Source organism: Phyllostomus discolor, chromosome 6 (assembly GCF_004126475.2).
Source record: "Phyllostomus discolor isolate MPI-MPIP mPhyDis1 chromosome 6, mPhyDis1.pri.v3, whole genome shotgun sequence".
NCBI classification, from domain to species: Eukaryota; Metazoa; Chordata; class Mammalia; order Chiroptera; family Phyllostomidae; genus Phyllostomus; species Phyllostomus discolor.
This window is the reverse complement of record NC_040908.2, coordinates 146,304,794-146,323,336: the sequence shown is the minus strand read 5'-3', so window position 1 is coordinate 146,323,336 and position 18,543 is coordinate 146,304,794. Positions and strand designations below refer to the sequence as shown.

Sequence of the window (18,543 nt, the reverse complement as noted above, 5' to 3'; positions counted from 1 at the left end):
ATACCTGAAGGGGCCACACAGGTGAAAACGAGTCATATCAGAGAACAGCTGGCTGTCCTCCACACCTGTTGTCACTCCATGTTTCCCAGTCTTTCTACAGGCAGGTGTGGCCGAGTGACAGAGCCACATTAATCCATGGAATGTGGCCAGAATGATACACAGTCCTCTCGGACCTGTTCCCCTTTCTCTTTCCCCTTCCATCAGCTGGGTGCAGACAAGCACAGCAGCCTTGGAAGTCACAGAATGAAGAGGGCAAAACCACAAATGAAGGATCCTGGGTCCCTGAGTCACTTCTTGGCAGAGAGCTCCCTGCCAATGAGGCACATTCACCTGGTCTTTATGTGACTGAGAAATAAAGTCCTCTGGCTTTGAGCCATTACAGACTTGGGGATTAGGCTGTTACCACCGTAAACCCATCACAGCCAATACATGATTGAAGTGGGCCAGCGTGGGGCAATCTCCTGATTGTTTCAAGAGAACCTGGAAATCCTGAATTTTATGAAAATGCTCCTGATTTTTAAATGTTTTTCATTTCTGTTAGATAAGTGCTATGCTATCCATAAATGTTCTTTGGCAAAATGATCAAGAAAGGTTTTATGATCAGAAATAACATGATGGGACTTTACATGTATGGTCAAGACATCCAGAGAAATTCTCTTCCTTCCTTAATACACATCACAGCCATCCCTTACTTACCGCGTATGTGTAAGGCCTTGCGCTAAGACAAGCAAGACCTAATCCCAGCCTGTAAGATAACGGCTCTCAAACTTCAGAGCTTGTCTGCACACTTTCCTTCCCTAGCACTTACACCGACTCCACAATTATCCCACTTTCAGCAGCTGAAGCAGCACTACTTTCTGCCCTGACAGCCCTACCTACTGTCTTCCAGGCTCCCAGGGCAATGTCTCAATTGTCCCTTAGTGCTGGCTTGACTTTATAGTATATTCTTTCCTCTTCCTCCTGAGCAAGTTTTTCTAGTAGACATGACTATAACAGCATGTGCCCTCAGTGACCACAAAAACACTTTTACACAGGGATCACAGCTGTTGTAGAAGGGTTTCCATGACCCTGTGTACTACCTGGGAGGACCTTTTGGGAACCACTCCTGTGAGGAGCTCACAGCCTGATGCAGGAAATAGAGCAGTAGGCCACGGAGGACAGTAGAGAGTGTAGGAGTCGAGGGCGGCACCTAACTCCCGGAGTGGAGGGCAGAGCGGGCACCGGGAAAGGCTCCCTGACAGAGGCAATACTTGAACTGAGTCTTGAAGAAAGTGCAGATGCTAACCAAGTAGACAGGGCTAAGAAGACTTCCCAGGAAGAAAGAATAAAATCTAAGGGGGATGAAAAGGCTTAAGGGGAACTGGCTCATTCACACAGATCCTAGAGAGCTAAGCAGTGGAGTTGAACTGAGTTATGGGGAGCCACTGATGGCTCTGGGTGGGTTTGTTTTATTAGAATCTCTGGCTGGAGGATGAAACTGGCTAGAAGGGAGCCAAGGCTAGAGGCAGCGTGGCCAATCAGGAGGCATGGCTTCGACAAGAACACAAACCTGAACTACGGCGGCAGAGACAGAAAAGGGGCAGAATTATGACAGTGATCAGAAATACCAGTAGTGAGGCCCAGCAGCCAATTAGAGAAGGGGGAAAAGAATATAAGATGATTCTCAGATTTCTGGCTCCAACAAATGGGTGGTGGTCACACTCGCTGAAGTAGAAAACACAGAATGGGGAGCGAGACACAGAGAAGCTGTGTTCACTTTGAAGGAGAAATGTTGGCCGTGGCCGTAAGTAAAGATGTCCAATAAATCATGGGTATTGGAGTCTCATCCTCGGGAGCGAGGCAAGAGTTTTTTGCATCATCCTTACACAGGTGGTCGCTGAATCTATGACTTTGGACGAGGCTGCCCTGGGAGGGTCTGTAGAATGACAGGGCAAAGGGTCATCCACCCCAGGGTTAAGCAATCGGTCCCTCACTGGCAACTCTGGCAGGATCCCCTAGAAGGAGGAGAGGGTGGTGGGAGGGGGGTTAGTTAAGGAGGGAAGGAGAAGATGAAATGGACGCAGGGAGAACGGGAGGAAAGAGCAGGCAAGAGCTAGAGCCACAGAGGACCTTCATTTAGTAAAATGAAGAGAAAATCATAAGGAATGTGAAGGTTTGTGTAGGATTCATAAGGTACAATAGGGTTCTCCCAAAATTTGGAAGCTTCATGCCAATGATATTTAATTTTAGCTATGGTTTCAGAACACACAGTCCACATTTCCTCTTTCTCCAACTGGTTGGATAATTGAATGTCAAGGTCACTCTTACTTAAAACCACACAATGGCTTCCTGTCACTTCTTTTTTTTATAATGGAATTTTTTTTCCTTAGATGTTTATTTATTTATTTATTTTTAGACAGAGGGGAAAAGAAGGAGAAAGAGAGGGAGAGAAGCATCAATGTGTGGTTGCCTCTCACACAACCCCCTTACTGGGGACCTGGCCCGCAACCCAGGTATGTGCCCTGACTGAGAATTGAACCAGCAACCCTTTGGTTCACAGGCAGTGCTCAATCCACTGAGCCACACCAGCCAGGGTTCCTGTCACTCTTAAGATAAGGCTAGAGGCCATAGCCCATCAGCTGTGTGATCCGGCCCTGCCACCTCTTCTGCCCAGCCCACCACCCACCCTCCTTTTGATTCCTGCCCACCAACCACCCCTGCATTCTCCATAGTTCTCGAAGAAACCACACTCCCTTCCACCAGAGGACAATATGCACTTTTTCCTTTGCCCCCAACCCCTGCCTGATTATCTCCTTTTCATTCTTCTGAAGTGGGCTTAAATGTCACTTCCTCAGGAAAGCCTTCCCTGACCAGTCAGTCTCCTTCTCAAGGCTCCTGCTGCACCCTACCCTTCCCATTCAGCCCTCACCTCTGCCCATAAGGATATACTTACTCCTTTGAAGAGCCAACTAATAGTGTCTCTCTCTCCCCACCACGGAGGAGTCAATGCCTGTTTCCTTGCACCCAGCACAGTGCCTGCCACCTACCAGGCGCTCAGTAAATACTGTCTGACTTAATAGTTACAAGGAAAAGTCCATTTTAAAATAGCATGCATCATTATTTAAGACTGCATGGTATAAAAACAAAACCGTTGTAGGAAAAAATCAAACTGTGATACCTGGGGAGTAAGAGGTGGGGGGCAGTGTACAGGGAGGGGGTATCTGGAAAGGGGCAAGAGGAAACTCACTTCCTGGGGTGATGGTCGGGTCCCATATACTGACAGAGATTCAGGTTACAAGGGTACATGCATTCATCAAAACTTGGAGATTTATACTTAGGATTTCTGCATTTCTCTGTATGTGAAAATTACCTCCAAAAAACAACCGTAAACATATATTAACTCTAATCAGTGGCATACGTGCTGAAGTGTTTAGGTATGAAGTGTACTAATGTCTGCAACTTATTTTGAATACATCAAAAATAAGATGAATTGCTAGTTGGAGGGGGGACGGATAGATAGATAGATAGATAGATAGATAATAAAGCAAATATAGCACAATGTTTATGGTACCATCTCGGTGGTAGGTATATGGCTGTTCACTGTACAGTGCTGTCGACTCTTCTGTATGTTTGACAATTTAATAAATGGGGAAAGTTCTGCACAGTATAGCTGAAAATGTATTTATATTGTAATCAGATGTGGCTTCGAATCCTATCTTCAACATTATAAGCTATGTGGCCTTAGGCAAGTCAGTTTCATAAATGTTCTCTCAACATTAGTTTTCTCCAAGCAAAATGGACAGAACTACCTTACAGTGAGTAAACTCTTAATCTAGTGACTGACACAGTAGTAGCTGCTTCATAAACGTCAGTCCTCCTATTCAGAAGTCAACATATCCACAAACTAGGACAAATCTCCAATGAAACACAAAAGGAGAATCTTGTAAAATTTTTCTCTTGCTACATCCCCAGGGAAATTAAAAGAATAAATTAATGGTGCTATTTTTATAGGGAAGGACCGTGACCTTCCATCAGTAGGACACCTGGAACTCCATGTCTAAGGAGAGCTCTGCCCTGTCAATGCTCCCTCACTCCATCTCCCCACGGCCGACACCATGCTGAGAGCTGGCCGGGGCTGGTGACAAAGTCCCATCAGGCAGAAGATGGGGGACGTCAGCAGAATTGTAAGAAACACACCAAAGCCACGACTCCCAGTCCCCTTTCCAGATGTGCATGGGTAAGGAACCAACCCGATGGCTCAAGACCTGTGGAGACATCAGACACACTGGCAGTGGCGAAGTCACGGGACTGTCTGGGCTTTTAGCATAATTACACGCACTGAGCGTGGCCTTGCGATCATAAATAAAACCTCCAATCAGGATGAATAGTGTACATTCAACTGAAGGAGGTCTCATCGGCCACCACGTGGATGTCGCATCTCCAGGTCTGTAACCTAGAAAAAATGACAAGACCAAATGAGGAGCAGGTGTGACATCTGGAAGCAGAAAAACTACCTTTCAGTGTCAGACAACAAAACCAACGCCCCTCCAGAAAATGAGGTCTGACATCTTACAATCGGTGAAAGGGTTAATTATATGCCACCAGTGAGACCACATAGACAAAGGAACCTGCACTATTTTAGAAAGCACCTCTGTGTGCCTACACTTCGGATGACATACCTTAAGCTATTCTAGGCTGCATGAGCCTATCTTCCACACTCTCTCCCTCGATATCTTATTCCCATTTAACTAATTACTAAAGCACCCAGGTGGTGGGCCTATTAAGCCTAAACTTCAAACTCCGTGCAGACGTCCTGCCCTTACTGCACCAGCTGCCCTGCATCAAGTCCATAGACGGCCTGGACCACATCCGCGCTCGGCCAACAGTGTGCATCTCTTCCCAGCTCCGCTGTCACCCCGGTAGCTTGACAGCAGCCATGGTGGGAGAATTTACGCCATGGCAATTGGCCAACACTATAAATCAGGCTGCTTGTTGTCGTCGTTTTCCATAGAGCTGGCTCACCAGCACATGCACCCGCCCTGTGCTGTCATGAGGGACGAGACAAGCCTAGAAGAGCTTGCCTTGTCCACACCACCTCACTCAAAACTGCCGTGCCTGAGGGAGGGTCAGCCTAGGAAGTCCTTTTTGTGCCATATGACCCTTCTCCCCCAGCCTCTGCTAATCCGATGAGGGAGAAATTCTCCTCATTCCACTGGCCACAATATGGCAGCCTGATCTTCCCTCCCAGGAAAGACAGAACTGGGACCAAGACAGAAGTGGATGGCGGGCATGTCAACTCTGGCTGCAGTGAGCACCACAGCAAACAAAGCCCCAAGAAAGGTCCAGTTATGGGGAAACCAAGAAGCCACAGGTAAGCAGAGAAAGCCAGTCTGCAGAAGGAGGTGGATGGACGGACACAGCCTGCAGGAAAGGGAGAAGCAAGAGGCCACCAGGTCTGTGAGACACTAAGCCAGTCACCCCAGCCTCTTACCGTGGAAGCAGGTTCCAGATTGTGGAATCACACTCCCGCGGTCAAACCCCACCTCTGACACTTAACTGTGTGACACTGGATGAGTTATCGTTAAATTACTGGGTGCCTCGGTTCCCTCATCGGAAACATAGGAATCATAACAGAACCTACTTCACAAGGTTGTGAATATCAAGTGAGCTCACACAACTAGTAAATGCTCAAAAATGTTCCCTCTGGTTTCTGCCCATTAATTAGAGTGTCCACATGCCCCAGCTCTATTTCATTCCTATACTGGATATGTCACATGCAATTCCTCTGTGGCCTCGGGCCCCAAACTTGAGCGAGCTTTGTTTGAGTAGCTAGGTAATCTGTCCCCTGAATCACAGAATAATGTGAAAATCCCTGGGCCACTGCATGACCTTTAGCAAATTACTCCCTCAACCCTCTCCTAGGAGGGAGCTGAGATTCAAATAAGAACAGAGGGTGGAAGCTGCAGCCACTGGGAAGTGCTACACCAAACTCTGGGGGCGAGCACCCCTGTAGGGAAAAGTAACCACGCCACATTAGCCGTAAGACTGGAAAAACGCTTACTTAAAATGTCATTTTTATTGCTGGACGACAGACAAGAACTTCCCCACCCCAGTGAAGCAAAGGTTTCATTTCTGTAGGATTCACCAGGTTGAATTGTGCTTTCACCTCCCGTCCTAATAAGATGAGAGCGTGAACATGCCAAAGATAGCTGGATAGCGCTGACTTTTTAATATACCTCCATCCAGTTTAATTATATTCAAAATAATGCTCAGAATCCAGATCCTCCTCTTCTGTTCAAAACAAAGACTCATTATTTGATAATGAAGTCTGTAGGTTTAGAGATATTTTTACTTGGCTTTTTTCGACAGGGGCTTCTAAGCTGTGCTATTAATTTCAACACATTTTCTTCTCTTCACAGCTTTCTTCAGCCTTCCTTGGTTCATTCTTGATGTTGGGCAAACAGAAAGGTGAGTGACAGAGGGGCAGCATTCATTAGCACAGACAGAGGCAGACGGGTAGGTGGGTCTGGGAGTCCTGGATTCATTCTGACACTTAATTCCATATTTCACATTGAAAGAGTGAAGTTAGAAATATTTGAGACCTCCTTTTTACTGGTATTGCATAAATACCAAAGCCATTTTGTGTTTCTGAAGTCAAAATATTTTAAATCTAAGAATAGATTTAACATATATAAATCAAAATCAAACTCCCCTCTCGCGGTTAGAATGCATTAGGCAAAGTCTCGCCCGAGTAGGCAGATGGCAGGTGCAGCAGTGACCTTGGGCTAAATGCTTGAGGCAGCTACTTGGCCTTATTTACATCTGCAATAGTTGGTTTAAACATAGTGTTTATCCCCGTTTATCTTGACTATGGCAGAGGTCCTCTCTAAAGGAAGAGGGGTCCCAGCCCCACACCAGACCCCCGAGCCCAGGGTTCCAGTGCCAGGGAGAGAAGCCCCCATAACTTCCGGCTGTAAAAACCAGTGGGGATTGTGGCTCAGTGAGACGAAGGACTACTGGAGTCACAGGAGTTCCTCTTTAAGTGGCCCATGCAAGAACTTACTGGGACCCACTTGCTCGGAGCACCAGCAACGAGTAGCAGCTCGGAAGGTGCCAGGGACAAATGGGGAGGAACTGAATTGTCTGGCTTTGGGGAGAGGTTTGGAGGGTTGGCTTTCTCCCTAACTGACATGCTAGCAGAATATTATTCCTTTTCTGAGCCCTCCCCTCACATAACCAGCAGGTGGGCACCATATCTGAGTCTCCATCAACCTAACACTATTCACCCCACCCTGGTGATTCCCTGAAACCCTGCCCACCTAACTTACAGGCCCACCCAAACCTTTGCTGGTGGCTTTTCCATACAAATAGCCTGTCTTGGCTCATAATGCATATGTTCCTAAAATCTATCAAAGCTTCAAAAACTTCAAACAAGCAGCACCTGGCCTCAGCATACCCTGTACCTCTTGCAAAGTGGCCCCAGACCCAGCACTACTGGCAGCCGACCTTGGTTTGCAGCTTGGCCTCTCCCAGGCACCTCCAAGCCCAGCACAAGTAACAGACATCTGCAGATCACTCTGTAGCTCGTGCCAGGTGGCCCTGGGCAGACCACATGCAGAAGCTGATCTCGGCCTGCACCTTCCAGGAGGCCCCACAGCCAGTACACCTGGCAGACAGTTTCAAGCCACACTAGAGCACCACCCAATCACCTCAATGAGCACCACACTCAAGGAGCACCAGAGCCCTGCTGAAGTGAGCCCTGCTCCATGGGGTCAGCCCCCACACAGCAGTCAGGACCCTACAGGACACACTATGTAATGCCACGTTACCAAGACTGGGAGATGTAACAGCTCTACCTAACACAGGGAAACAAACACGGGGAGACAGCCAAAATAAGGAGACAAAGAAACATGCCCCAAATGAAAGAACAGAAAAAATTCCAGAAAAAGAACTAAACAAAGTGGAGACAAGCAGCCTATTAGATGCAGAGTTCAAAACCCTGGTTACAAGGATGCTCAATGAACTTAGGAAAAGAGTAGAGGATAAAAGCAGTGATTTGGAAGATAAGTAAGCAGAAAACACCCAATCAGAAAGGCAAAAAGAAAAAAAATGAAGATAGTGGAAGGAGCCTCTGGGACAACTTCAAGCGCACCAACATTCACACCACGGGTGTGCTGGAAGGAGAGAGGGATCAAGGAATTAAAAACCTATTTGAAAAAAATAATGACACAAAACTCCCCTAACCTGGTGAAGGGAATAGATATACAAGTCCAGGAAGCACAGAGAGCCCCAAATAAGATTAACCCAAAGAGGCCTATACCAGGACATAACATAATTAAAATGCAAAAGGTCAAAGACATAGAGAGAATCTTAAAAGCAGCAAGAGAAAAGTAGTTACCTGTAAAAGCTCCCATAAGACTGTGAGCTGGCTTCTCAAGAGAAACTTCACAGGCCAAAAGGGATTGACATAAAATATTCAAAATAATAATAAGCAAGGACCTACAACCAAGATTATTCTCCCCAGTAAAGTTATCATTTACAATTGAAGAACAGATAAAGAGCTTCCCAGATGAGAAAAAGCTAAAGGAGCTCATCACCACTAAATCAGTATTACAATAAATGTTAAAGGGTCTTCTTTAAGAAGAAGAAAAGAAAGATAAAAATATGAAAAATAAAATGGCAATAAATACATATCTATCAACAATCACTTTATTTTTAAGATTTTATTTATTTTTAGAGAGAGAGAAAGAGAAACATCAATGTGTGTTTGCCTCTCATGCGTCCCCCACTGGGGACCTGGCCCACAACCCAGGCATGTGCCCTTACTGGGAATCGAACCGGTGACCTTTTGCTTCCCAGTCCTGTGCTCAATCCACTGAGCCACACCAGCCAGGGCATATCAACAATTACTTTAAATGAAAATGTTTTAAATGCTCCAATCAAAAGATATACATATGGCAGCTGAATGAATAACAAAACTAGACCCTTACCTATGCTGTCTACAAGAGACTCACTTCAGACCAAAAGATACACACTGACTAAAGGTAAAGAGATGGAAAAAAGATATTTCATGGAAATTAAAACAAAACAAAACAAAAATGCTGGGATACCAATACTCATACCAGACAAAACAGACTTAAAGACAAAAGTTACAAAAAACCATGAAGAACTGAACAATTCTACTTCTGGGTATTGTAGGACCCAGCATTCCACTTCTCCGTATTTATCTATAGAAACCCAAAACACTAAAATAAAAAAAAAAAAAAACACCAGCATCCTGTCCAGGTAGCTCAGGTGGTTAGAGCATCACCCTGATATTCCAAGGTTGTGGGTTCAATCCCTGGTCAGCATACATAAAAGTATCAACCAATGACACATAATGAAGTGGAAGAACAACAAAATCAATCAATCCCTCTTCCTCTTTCTCCCTCTTTCTCTCTCTCTCTCTCATCAACAACTTTTTAAAAAAGACACCTGCATCCACATGTTCACTGAAGCATTATTTAGAAGAGCCAAGATATGGAAGCAACCTGGGTGTCCATCAACAGATGAGTGGATAAAGAAGTGGTGCATATATATACAATGAACTATGACTCAGCCACTTAAAAGAGAATGAAATCTTGCCATCTGCAACAACATGGACAGACCTAGAGGGTACTCTGCTGAGTGAAATAAGTCAGACAGAGAAAGACAAATGCCATGTGATTTCACTTATGTGTGGAATCTAAAAAACAAAATAAATAAACAAGCAGACCATAAACAGGATCATAGATACAGAGAACATTTTGACAGCTGCCAGACAGGAGGGAGGTTGGGGGAATGGGTGACAAAAGTGAAGGGATTAAGAAGCACAAATTGGTGGTTACAGAACAGTCATAGGGAGGTCAAGTACAGCACAGGGAATATAATCAACACTGTAATGACTATGTATGCTGTCTGATGGGTACCAGATTTATTGGAGTGATCATTTGATAAATTATATAAATGTCTAATCACTGGGTTGTATACCTGAAACTAATATAATATTGCACATCAATTGTAGATGAAAATAAAAAAAAATATTTAAAAAGAAAAAATACAGCCAACATCATACTTAATAAGGAAAGACTGAATGTTTTCCCCCAAGACTGAGAGCAAGGCAAGCATGGCCACTCTCCCCATTCCTATTCAAAAATGTACTTGAAGTGCCAGCTAGTGCAGACTGCAAGAAAAAGAAATAAAAGACATCCAGACTTGAAATAAAGCAATGAAACTATCTATTCATAGATAACACAGTTTTCTATTTAGAAAAATCCCAAAGATTCTACCAAAGCTACTAGAACTGCAGTGAGTTGAGAAGGGTCACATCATACAAGGTTAATGTTCTAACAATCATATTTCTATCTGCTCTCAAAGACACTTTTAAAGTACTATTTACTAAAGCATGAAAACCCATGTACAAAATTAATATGCTGACAACCATAAAATATTGATGAAAGAAAATAGAAAATACCTAAATAGATGGAGAAAGATATGTTCATGGATCAAAAAAATCAATATTGTTCAGATATCTTTCTTCTCCAACTGCTCTAGATTCAGTGCCATTCCAATCAAAATTCCAGCAAGCTTTTTTTATAGAGATTGACAAGAAGACACTAAGATCAATAGGGAAAAGGGTAAGACATAGAATATCCAAAAAGATTTTGAAAAATGAAGAAAAAAGGAGGATTCACACGACCTGATTTCAAGACTTACTACAAAGCCAGAGCAGTAGAAGTCAAGTACGGGCAATTTCACCTGCCAGGTGACACTGAGCAATATCCAGAGACATTTTGGTTGTTAGAACTGAGGAGGGGTGGAGCTACCTGCATCTACTGGTCAGAGACCAGGGATGCTGCCAACCATCCTCCAATGCACCGAACGGTCCCCAACAAGAAAGAATGGTCCAGTCCCAATATCAACAGTGCCCACGTTTAAAAACTCTGAGCTAGAAAAAGGGGCTGGAGGGGATAGAAATGTTCTATATCTGGATTGTGGTGGTGGATCCATGACTGTACACTTCTGTCAAAACTCATCATGCAGTATACCTAAAACGGGTGAATTTCCTCTGGCCAGTGTGGCACCATCCTGTAGACCAAACGCTTGTGGGTTTGATTCCCAGTCAGGGCACATACCCAGGTGGCACGTTCAGTCCCCAGTCAGGGCACATACAAGAAAGCAACCAATCGGTGTTTCTCTCTCACATCAATGTTTCTCTCTTTCTCCCTCTCTCTCTCTCTCTCTCTCTCTCTCTCTCTCTCTCTCCCCCTCTCCCTCTCCCTCTCCCTCTCTCTCTCTCCCTCTCCCTCTCTCTCTCCCTCTCCCCCACACTCTAAAAGCAGTGAATAAATGCCCTCAGGTGAGGGGGGGAAAGTGAATTTTACTGTGTATAACTTATACCTTCATAAACTTCACTTTCAAAAAGAAAAAACTGGTGGTGCCTCATGGGTATGTTCTTTGCAGAGCATGACATTTCAGAAGTCTGAATTAGTTGGTGACATTTGAAAACAAGATTTGAAATAAAGATCTTGCCTTTCTTGAGAAGCATGTTGGCACCCTGAGCCCCCTTCCCTGGCAGGCTGCAGCCAAGCAGCAACAGGCTCTTTGGACAAGGCAGGTACCTTCTGTCTTGCCACATTCCCTCACTTGACCCACTTCATAGGGGTACATTGCGGACCTGCCTCTCTGCCCACTAAGAGTTTCTTGTCCTGGGCTGCAGGCTGCTGGAGGGAAGGGGCTGAGCCTGGCTCGTTCTCCACTAAACCTCCTGTACTGAATGAAAATTTGGCCTGGCACATGCCAGGCACTTGATAAATATTGCCAAATATGTATGACTCCTTGCCACCTTCCCACCAGCTACTACAATAACTGACATTTACAATTCCCGGGTTGCTCACTGCACCTTTGGTCCTGGAGTCCCTGAAGAGAGCCATCATCCAAGGCAGTCCTCCTGTGACACAGAATAATGTGTCCCTCTGTGTGTTTAGAAATCCCCTGTAATACGTTGTCAAGCAACGAAAATGTTTTAGGGTCATTCCAACTATTCATTTTTGTCTGCAGAAGAGTAGAGTTGTTGTTTGTTTAAAAAAAAAAAGAAAAAGAAAGGAGGAAAATCACAATAAGGGTTTGAAGTTTAATGAAAATGAAAAAAAAGAAGCATACACATTCATTTTGAATATTCTCAGATCATATTCTAGTAATTTAAGCCCTGAGATAAGTCAGCTTCTGAGAAATTCTCTGCCAGAACTTCAGTTTCTCTACCATTCCACAGTGATGTTCCGTTTTAAGGAAGGATGTGGGGCGGGAAGGGGGTATCTGACTTCTGTTTGGTGTCAACATTAGAAGTACAGTGTTTCTGTTCCCGAGATCTTTTCTTCACTTTGTGTGTGCGGTGGGGAAGAAATGGGAGGCAAGCTCTGAGACATCTTGCAAATATTGTGAAGCACTAATCATTAATATTGAGGGTAAAAAGTGCAAGGATCCCTCCCTATCACTCTGCTTCCTTTTGTAGAAAAGACTTTGTTTGTTTTCCTGTCTCTTCTTCCTCTCTCTCTTAAACCCACTGCAGTTAGACTTTTCTCTTGTCCCGGTCTAACCCACATTCATTTCGTGATCGTCACTTGCTGGCTGAAAGTGGGGTCCATGAACAACAGACGACATCACCCTGCGCTTGTTAGAAATGTAGAACCTCAGGCCTTGTCCCAGACCCACTGAATCAGCATCTGCATGTTAACAGGAAGTTTGAGTGATTTACACTCACACTAAAGTTTGGAAAGCACTGGGCTAGTCCCTAAGTCCCATGAGAATGGGAGCTTATTTTCATTCATTATTGTAACCTCAGGAAGCTGAGATACACTGAAGATATACTGAATGAATGAATGAACAAATGTACTGTGCACCTGTTTCAAATGCGACTCCCAGCTGAGGGTGTGCAAGACTGGAGAGAGGCAACACATCCGGAGTCAAAACTATTCCCCCATACATTGTGCTAAGTTAGAGATTTCCTGGTATCCACAAATCCTGCCTTCAAAATGCAATTAATTCCTCAAGTAACGCATTCATTCACAACTTACTGTGGATTACTTAAATAAGATAATTACTCTAACATCTAACAGAATCAGCAAAACAGAGGGAATAAGAATGAAAAAAAGCTGAAAACGTAGTAAGTGCCTACTCTCCAGTGGGCATTGTAACAGGCAAGAGGAAAACGAAGATTAATCAGGAACTTACAAGTTGGTGGGAGAAGGGGAGGAGCTTTCAGGGAGAGCCGAGAGGGTGCAGCACCCCGAGAGGAGGACCTGGGAATGCCCCCGGACAGTAAAAGTATCAGGGTTCTCCTCCCTTTAGCAACCTGTGTTCTGGCCACAAAGAACCCTCTACTTTTCCTCTAACTGAAATGTTACCATCAATCCTGCCAACACCTACTCATCCTTCATAGCCCCCGCTCTTCCAGAATTAACTGTTCCCTCATCTCATTAGATCTGATCACACATATCAGAGTTCAAGGGCACATTTCACCCTCTTCATGAGGGGCTTCCACAAACTGCTATCCTGCCCTTACCTCTGTACCCTGTGCCTCAACACAGCGCACGAACACAGTAACCGCCACTTTTTCCGTTTCTGCCACCTTAGAAGAACACTGGTGCTCACTTGAGCATTCACTATGTACCAAGCACTGTTTAAACACTTTAGATGTACTAACTCATTTAATCCTCAAACCAACCCAATTAGATTGGAGTTATCATTGTCCCCATTTTACAGATCAGAGAACTGAGGCCCAGAAAGACAAGGTCACATAAAGGAACGAACACTGTACTGCGTCTATGGGCAGACAGTTAATGTTTCCTGACAAGAGCTGAATGGATGATCAGTTCAGAAGATGAGGAAGTCAAATCTGAACTTCGCCCCTGTGCCTGGAGCCCCAGAGGGCAGAGGGAAACCGAGGGCATCAGAGGTTGCTGCTACGAAGAACATTCTTCCCCACACCCATCTCCCACACCCCAGACCAAAGGCACTGCTTATGAGCCAGGGTTCCGTGGAGATGGAAGTTAGGAGAGGAAGTCTGAGGGAGGACGTTCAAGGCAGCAGCCCTTCCTTAAAAGAAAAGGAAAGAAGGAAACCTGATCCCCCTGGAATATCAAAGTGAAAGAAGGTGGGGTGCAGTGGATGGACATGGTCTGGGAACGTACTGCAGGGGCCCCAGGACACAAAGGTTCTGAACAACTGCCACAGCATTTTCCAGAAACAAATCTATTTTTACCCATTTCTCAACAGCAGCCAATGCCTCGCTTAGCCTTGCTTAGGGAGCACAGAAGAGTGAGGATGCCAACAACAGGGCTGCAGCAAGCCTGCACCTGCAGCAGGACCTCAGCATCACGGGTCTGGCTTCTCACGCTACTCAGCGTCAAACACACTCTGCAGTGAGAGGCAGCACCAACCTGCAGCTGCCCCCTCAGGAAAGTTTCAAAACTGGGTTGCTTTTTGCAAGCCAAAGGTCCGGAAAAGTGTCATCCATTCTTCTCCTGCCTCCCTCCTAACACTGTCTTCACCCAAACTCCTTGGGATGCCCTGCATCAGGTCCAGGACTCGCCCGCCCTGCCGTGAAGCTGCCTCAAGTGGAAGTCAGAGAACAAATGAAAGCAGGTGGGAGGCAAGGCAGGGAGCCCAGTGTTCAAGTCTTCCACTGAGAGAGAAACAAGTCGTGAAACTGAATCAGGGTGAACACACTGCAAACCACGGAGCCCAGCGGTAGACTGGATCCACAGGTGAGCTGGACCACCAGGAATTGTTCATCAGGGTGACCACACAAAGAGCACCCAAAAAGTACAGAGGAAGCAACAAGTCACTCCAATGAGCGGAGGAAACGCGGGCATTGGGGAACATCATCAACTTTAATGATATTTTTACCATCACTTTTATCCTCTTTCCTAGTGATCTCCATGACCACCACATTAAGAAAAAGAAGAAAAAGCACACTGGTGAAACCCAAAAGATAGAGATCAGAAGCCCCCCAAGTCTGGCAGTCTGAAAGAGGAGCCAAGTCAAGTCAGAGGCTCAGAAGGTCAATCAATGAACAGGGGCCGGAAGGGAGATCAGAAATTCAAAACCAGAGGAAATTATCTGACATCAGACTGCAGAGGAAAAACACACACATACAAATTTCACATATTACAGAAGGTTAGACAGGTTTTCGTGTCTGCACTCAAATGATCATCCCAAAGGTTAACATCTCGTAAACAGTTTACAAACCTATCAAGGATCTGATTCATTTTAAGTAAAAACTCAGTGTGTTTCTGAGCCAATGGCTACTAAGTATTATTTACACGAGTCTGGCTCAGGACTTACCTTTAACCGTGAAACCAAATTCACTCCCTGAAAACTGCTAGAAGCATAAAAATTGAGGGTGGAGATTCTTCAGGGGCTTTTCTCAGGTCTCAGGCACCCAGGCAAAGATTACCAAACTTTGTGACCACTGCAATCCCAACAGAAAATTCCTGGACAGTCACTTGCACACAGACACCTCATGTCAGTGACCCTTTAAAGGAATCAAAGGAAACGGGGCTTTTGAAAAGAAGCTGCTGAAAAGAAGAAATATTTTAAACCTGAACCTCTCTTATCTAAAAGTATGAGCTCCTTCATAATTTAATCTAATTTTGGGGAAGGGGGAAGAAGCAGTCCTCATTAGTCCTTGCTAAAAACCACAAAACTATAGGATCATATTGGCTGAAGTGAGAACTGTATTCCTTGATGAATGGAATGTACCAAGAGCCCAGAATTCCATCACAAACAAAAGCCTGCCCTTTACAAGTGCCACAGTAATCATTCTTATTTCAAAGACAATTGCTGACTGCACAGTGTAAATTTAAAGCACATTTGCAGAATAATTCTCCCCAAATAGTTACAACAGATTTCTCAAACCGCCCAAGGAATTGCAGAAATCTATTTCCTGAGGATTCTTGGGAGTCTGACAGCCAAGGGTGATTATTAACTAACGTCCTGGAAACAGTGGATTGTTTATGTGTGTGTGTGTGTGTGTGTGTGTGTGTGTGTGTGTATACACACTTGATTAGTGCCTGTATTCCTTTGTAACGTGCAATTATTTTAGGTACTTCTATCCCAGAAGAAAAGGCGTCTCTTGTCAACACAGAGGGGGAAACACTATTTGGTTAGTCCACATGTCTAAAAATTTGGTCATTTCATGCAGTTAAAAAAAGTGGACACCCAGCAGGGAACCCCAAATATAGTGCACATCCCCACCCTGAAATATGTCTTACTACAACATATCCCTTTTAAAAGTGTCCTAATCACACCAGATCTCCATCTAAATGAAGCATGCCTGCGGGACCACTAGAAAGGACCTGCAACTTGTCCAGAAAGAAGATGCGAAAGCACCTCTTTTTACTTCCCCGCCCAGCGGTGCCTTCCCCGGAGACACATTTCCGACAGTTCGCCTGCTGTTGCAGCAGCTAAGGGTGGAGAACAACCCAGCGCCGGCGCTGCAAAGACCTCTCCCTCCACTGCCGCCCCGCCAGGTACCGGCCCTTAAGGGCCGCCCTGTTCCTACTGAAACGTCCCCGAGGGCGAAGCAGCCGCCAAGCGCTTACCCAGGTCGGCCAGGCAGTGCTCAGGAAGGGCCGCGAGCAGCAGGAGTCCCAGCAGCAGCAGCGGCGGCAGCGGCAGCAGCAGCAGCGGCAGCGGTGCTTCCTGGGACCCGGCGGCCCCGAGGGCCAGCGCCGGTCCGGAGCCTCTCAAGCCCAGGGTGCACGCCGCTCCCCCACCGACCCCACCGAGCCCGAGCGTCCCAGGCCGGCCCCTGCGCCTCCGCGCCGCCAGTCCAGTTTCCCTTGGGCCCTGGGGCTTCGCCTCCTGCAGAGCCATGGAGACACTTTACACATCCAGGCCGCTGCCTCGCTCCGCACCGCGCCGGGGAGCCCAGCCTTCGGCGCCCCGGTCCTCACCGGGCATCTCCGGCCATGGCTCGCGCGCTGGAGGGTGGAAGCGCCAGGCGGCGCGACTTGCTCGCTCGTCTTGCCGCGCCGGGGCGAGCTCCGGGAGCCGCGGCTTCAACCGTGCAGGAGCGGGGGCCGCATGGAGCCGCGGTGGGAGCCGACTGGGGTTCCCACGGTGCTGTCTCTGCGCGCGGGCGCGCCCCGGGCAGTGAGGGTGGGACAGGCGCCGCCCGGGGTCCCCTCCCCCGGGCAGCTCCCGCTGACTGAGGGGTCGAGGCTGCGAGGAGCGGGTGCTGGCGGCCGCAGAGCGCACTCGGGACCCTCCCTCCCACCGCCAGCTCCGGCCTCTGCGCCCCGCTCTCCTCGCTTGCTGGCTCGCGCGGGCTCGGGTTCCGGCTCCGGTTCCCGGGCTGAGAGTGCTACTGCAGCTCAAAGCTGCGCCTCATTGACAAAGAAAGCACGTAGCCACCGGACCCTGCGAGGGAGGCGAGGGAGGCAAGGCAGGCAAGGCAGGCAAGGCAGACGCGCGCGCGCGTCCTCGCGCGAAGCCACTGCGCGCCCCCTGGTCTCGCGCGCCTCGCTGGCCGAGGGCCAGGGAAGGGGACCCCTCGCGGCCGTTCCTGCGCTGCGGAGGTCGGGATAAGGAATGCAAGGCGGGCTTCCCTCCCCATCATTTCCCTGCCGGCCCCCCATCTAGAGGAGCGGAGATGGGCAGGAGAGGCCGTCGGGTCCCAAAAAGGGAGGTAAGTGGTCATGGCCAATGTGCTGAAGAGGCCAGAAGGCTCTTCAGCCTGGATTTTGGAAAGCCCTTTGCAGGTGGGAGGGCGCGCTGTGTGCTGTTTGTTCCCTACTTCTGGGAGAGGCCGGTGAGCACCTGAATGTCCAGTTTACCCCTGAGGAACTGAGGCAGCAGTGTCCTAGTTGCAATAATATGCTGGATTAAAACACATCACATAAATATTTATTGCAGCCACACTACGTGCAAAGCAGTGCACTGCGCATTGGGGAGACCAGGAGAAAGGCTTCTTTAAAAAGTCTCTTTCCTCAAATAGGAGACTTAAGCAGTCACTACCCAGTGGGTCAAAAGCCCTCCCCCCCCCCCCCCAGTCCGCCGAACGGCCTCCTTGCTCTTCTCTTGCCAGGCTAGATGGCCATCAGCAAGTCACCTAGGGCGTCAGAGCTACATGCATCCCTCAGCCAATGCATATGGAGTGCCCACTGCTTGCCAACTAGTGGACTGAGCCCGGGGCATGGAAGTGGTGAGCAAAAACACACGTCCCCGACCTGATGTTCAGACTGTCCATTCAACAGCGTTACTCACTGCCTGTTATGAGTCAGGCTCTGTTCCAGACGCTGAAGACAACAGCCGCAAGCAAAACCTCTGCTCGCCTAGTGCTGACAGCGTAGTGGAAATAACACTGGCATGAAACAAGTTAATAGGTAACACGTCAGCAGTGATACATGCTATGGAGGGAAAAAATGAAAATCGGGGGTGCAGTGTTTCAGTGTTAAATGGGGTTGAAGGAAGGCCTCATGGAGAAGGTGACATTTCAGCAAGGACCTCAAGGAGGCGAGGGCAGGAAGATGGGCCAGAAGA

General features: G+C 47.0%; 1 protein-coding gene across 4 annotated transcripts in view; it reads right to left on the bottom strand.

The window, feature by feature from the left end:
• KIAA1549L (KIAA1549 like) overlaps positions 1–17,644 on the bottom strand; it is a 231,739-nt gene extending 214,095 nt beyond the window's left edge. For 2 of the 4 annotated variants that reach the window (XM_028515516.2, XM_036029214.1), the window contains exon 1: positions 16,602–17,644. In XM_028515516.2, coding sequence (XP_028371317.2) covers positions 16,602–16,875 — 274 coding nt within the window. In that variant the 5' untranslated portion in view covers positions 16,876–17,644. The remainder of the gene's footprint in view (positions 1–16,601) is intronic. The other 2 variants (XM_036029216.1, XM_036029215.1) reach the window with 2 other exon arrangements.
• Positions 17,645–18,543: the final 899 nt, after the last annotated feature.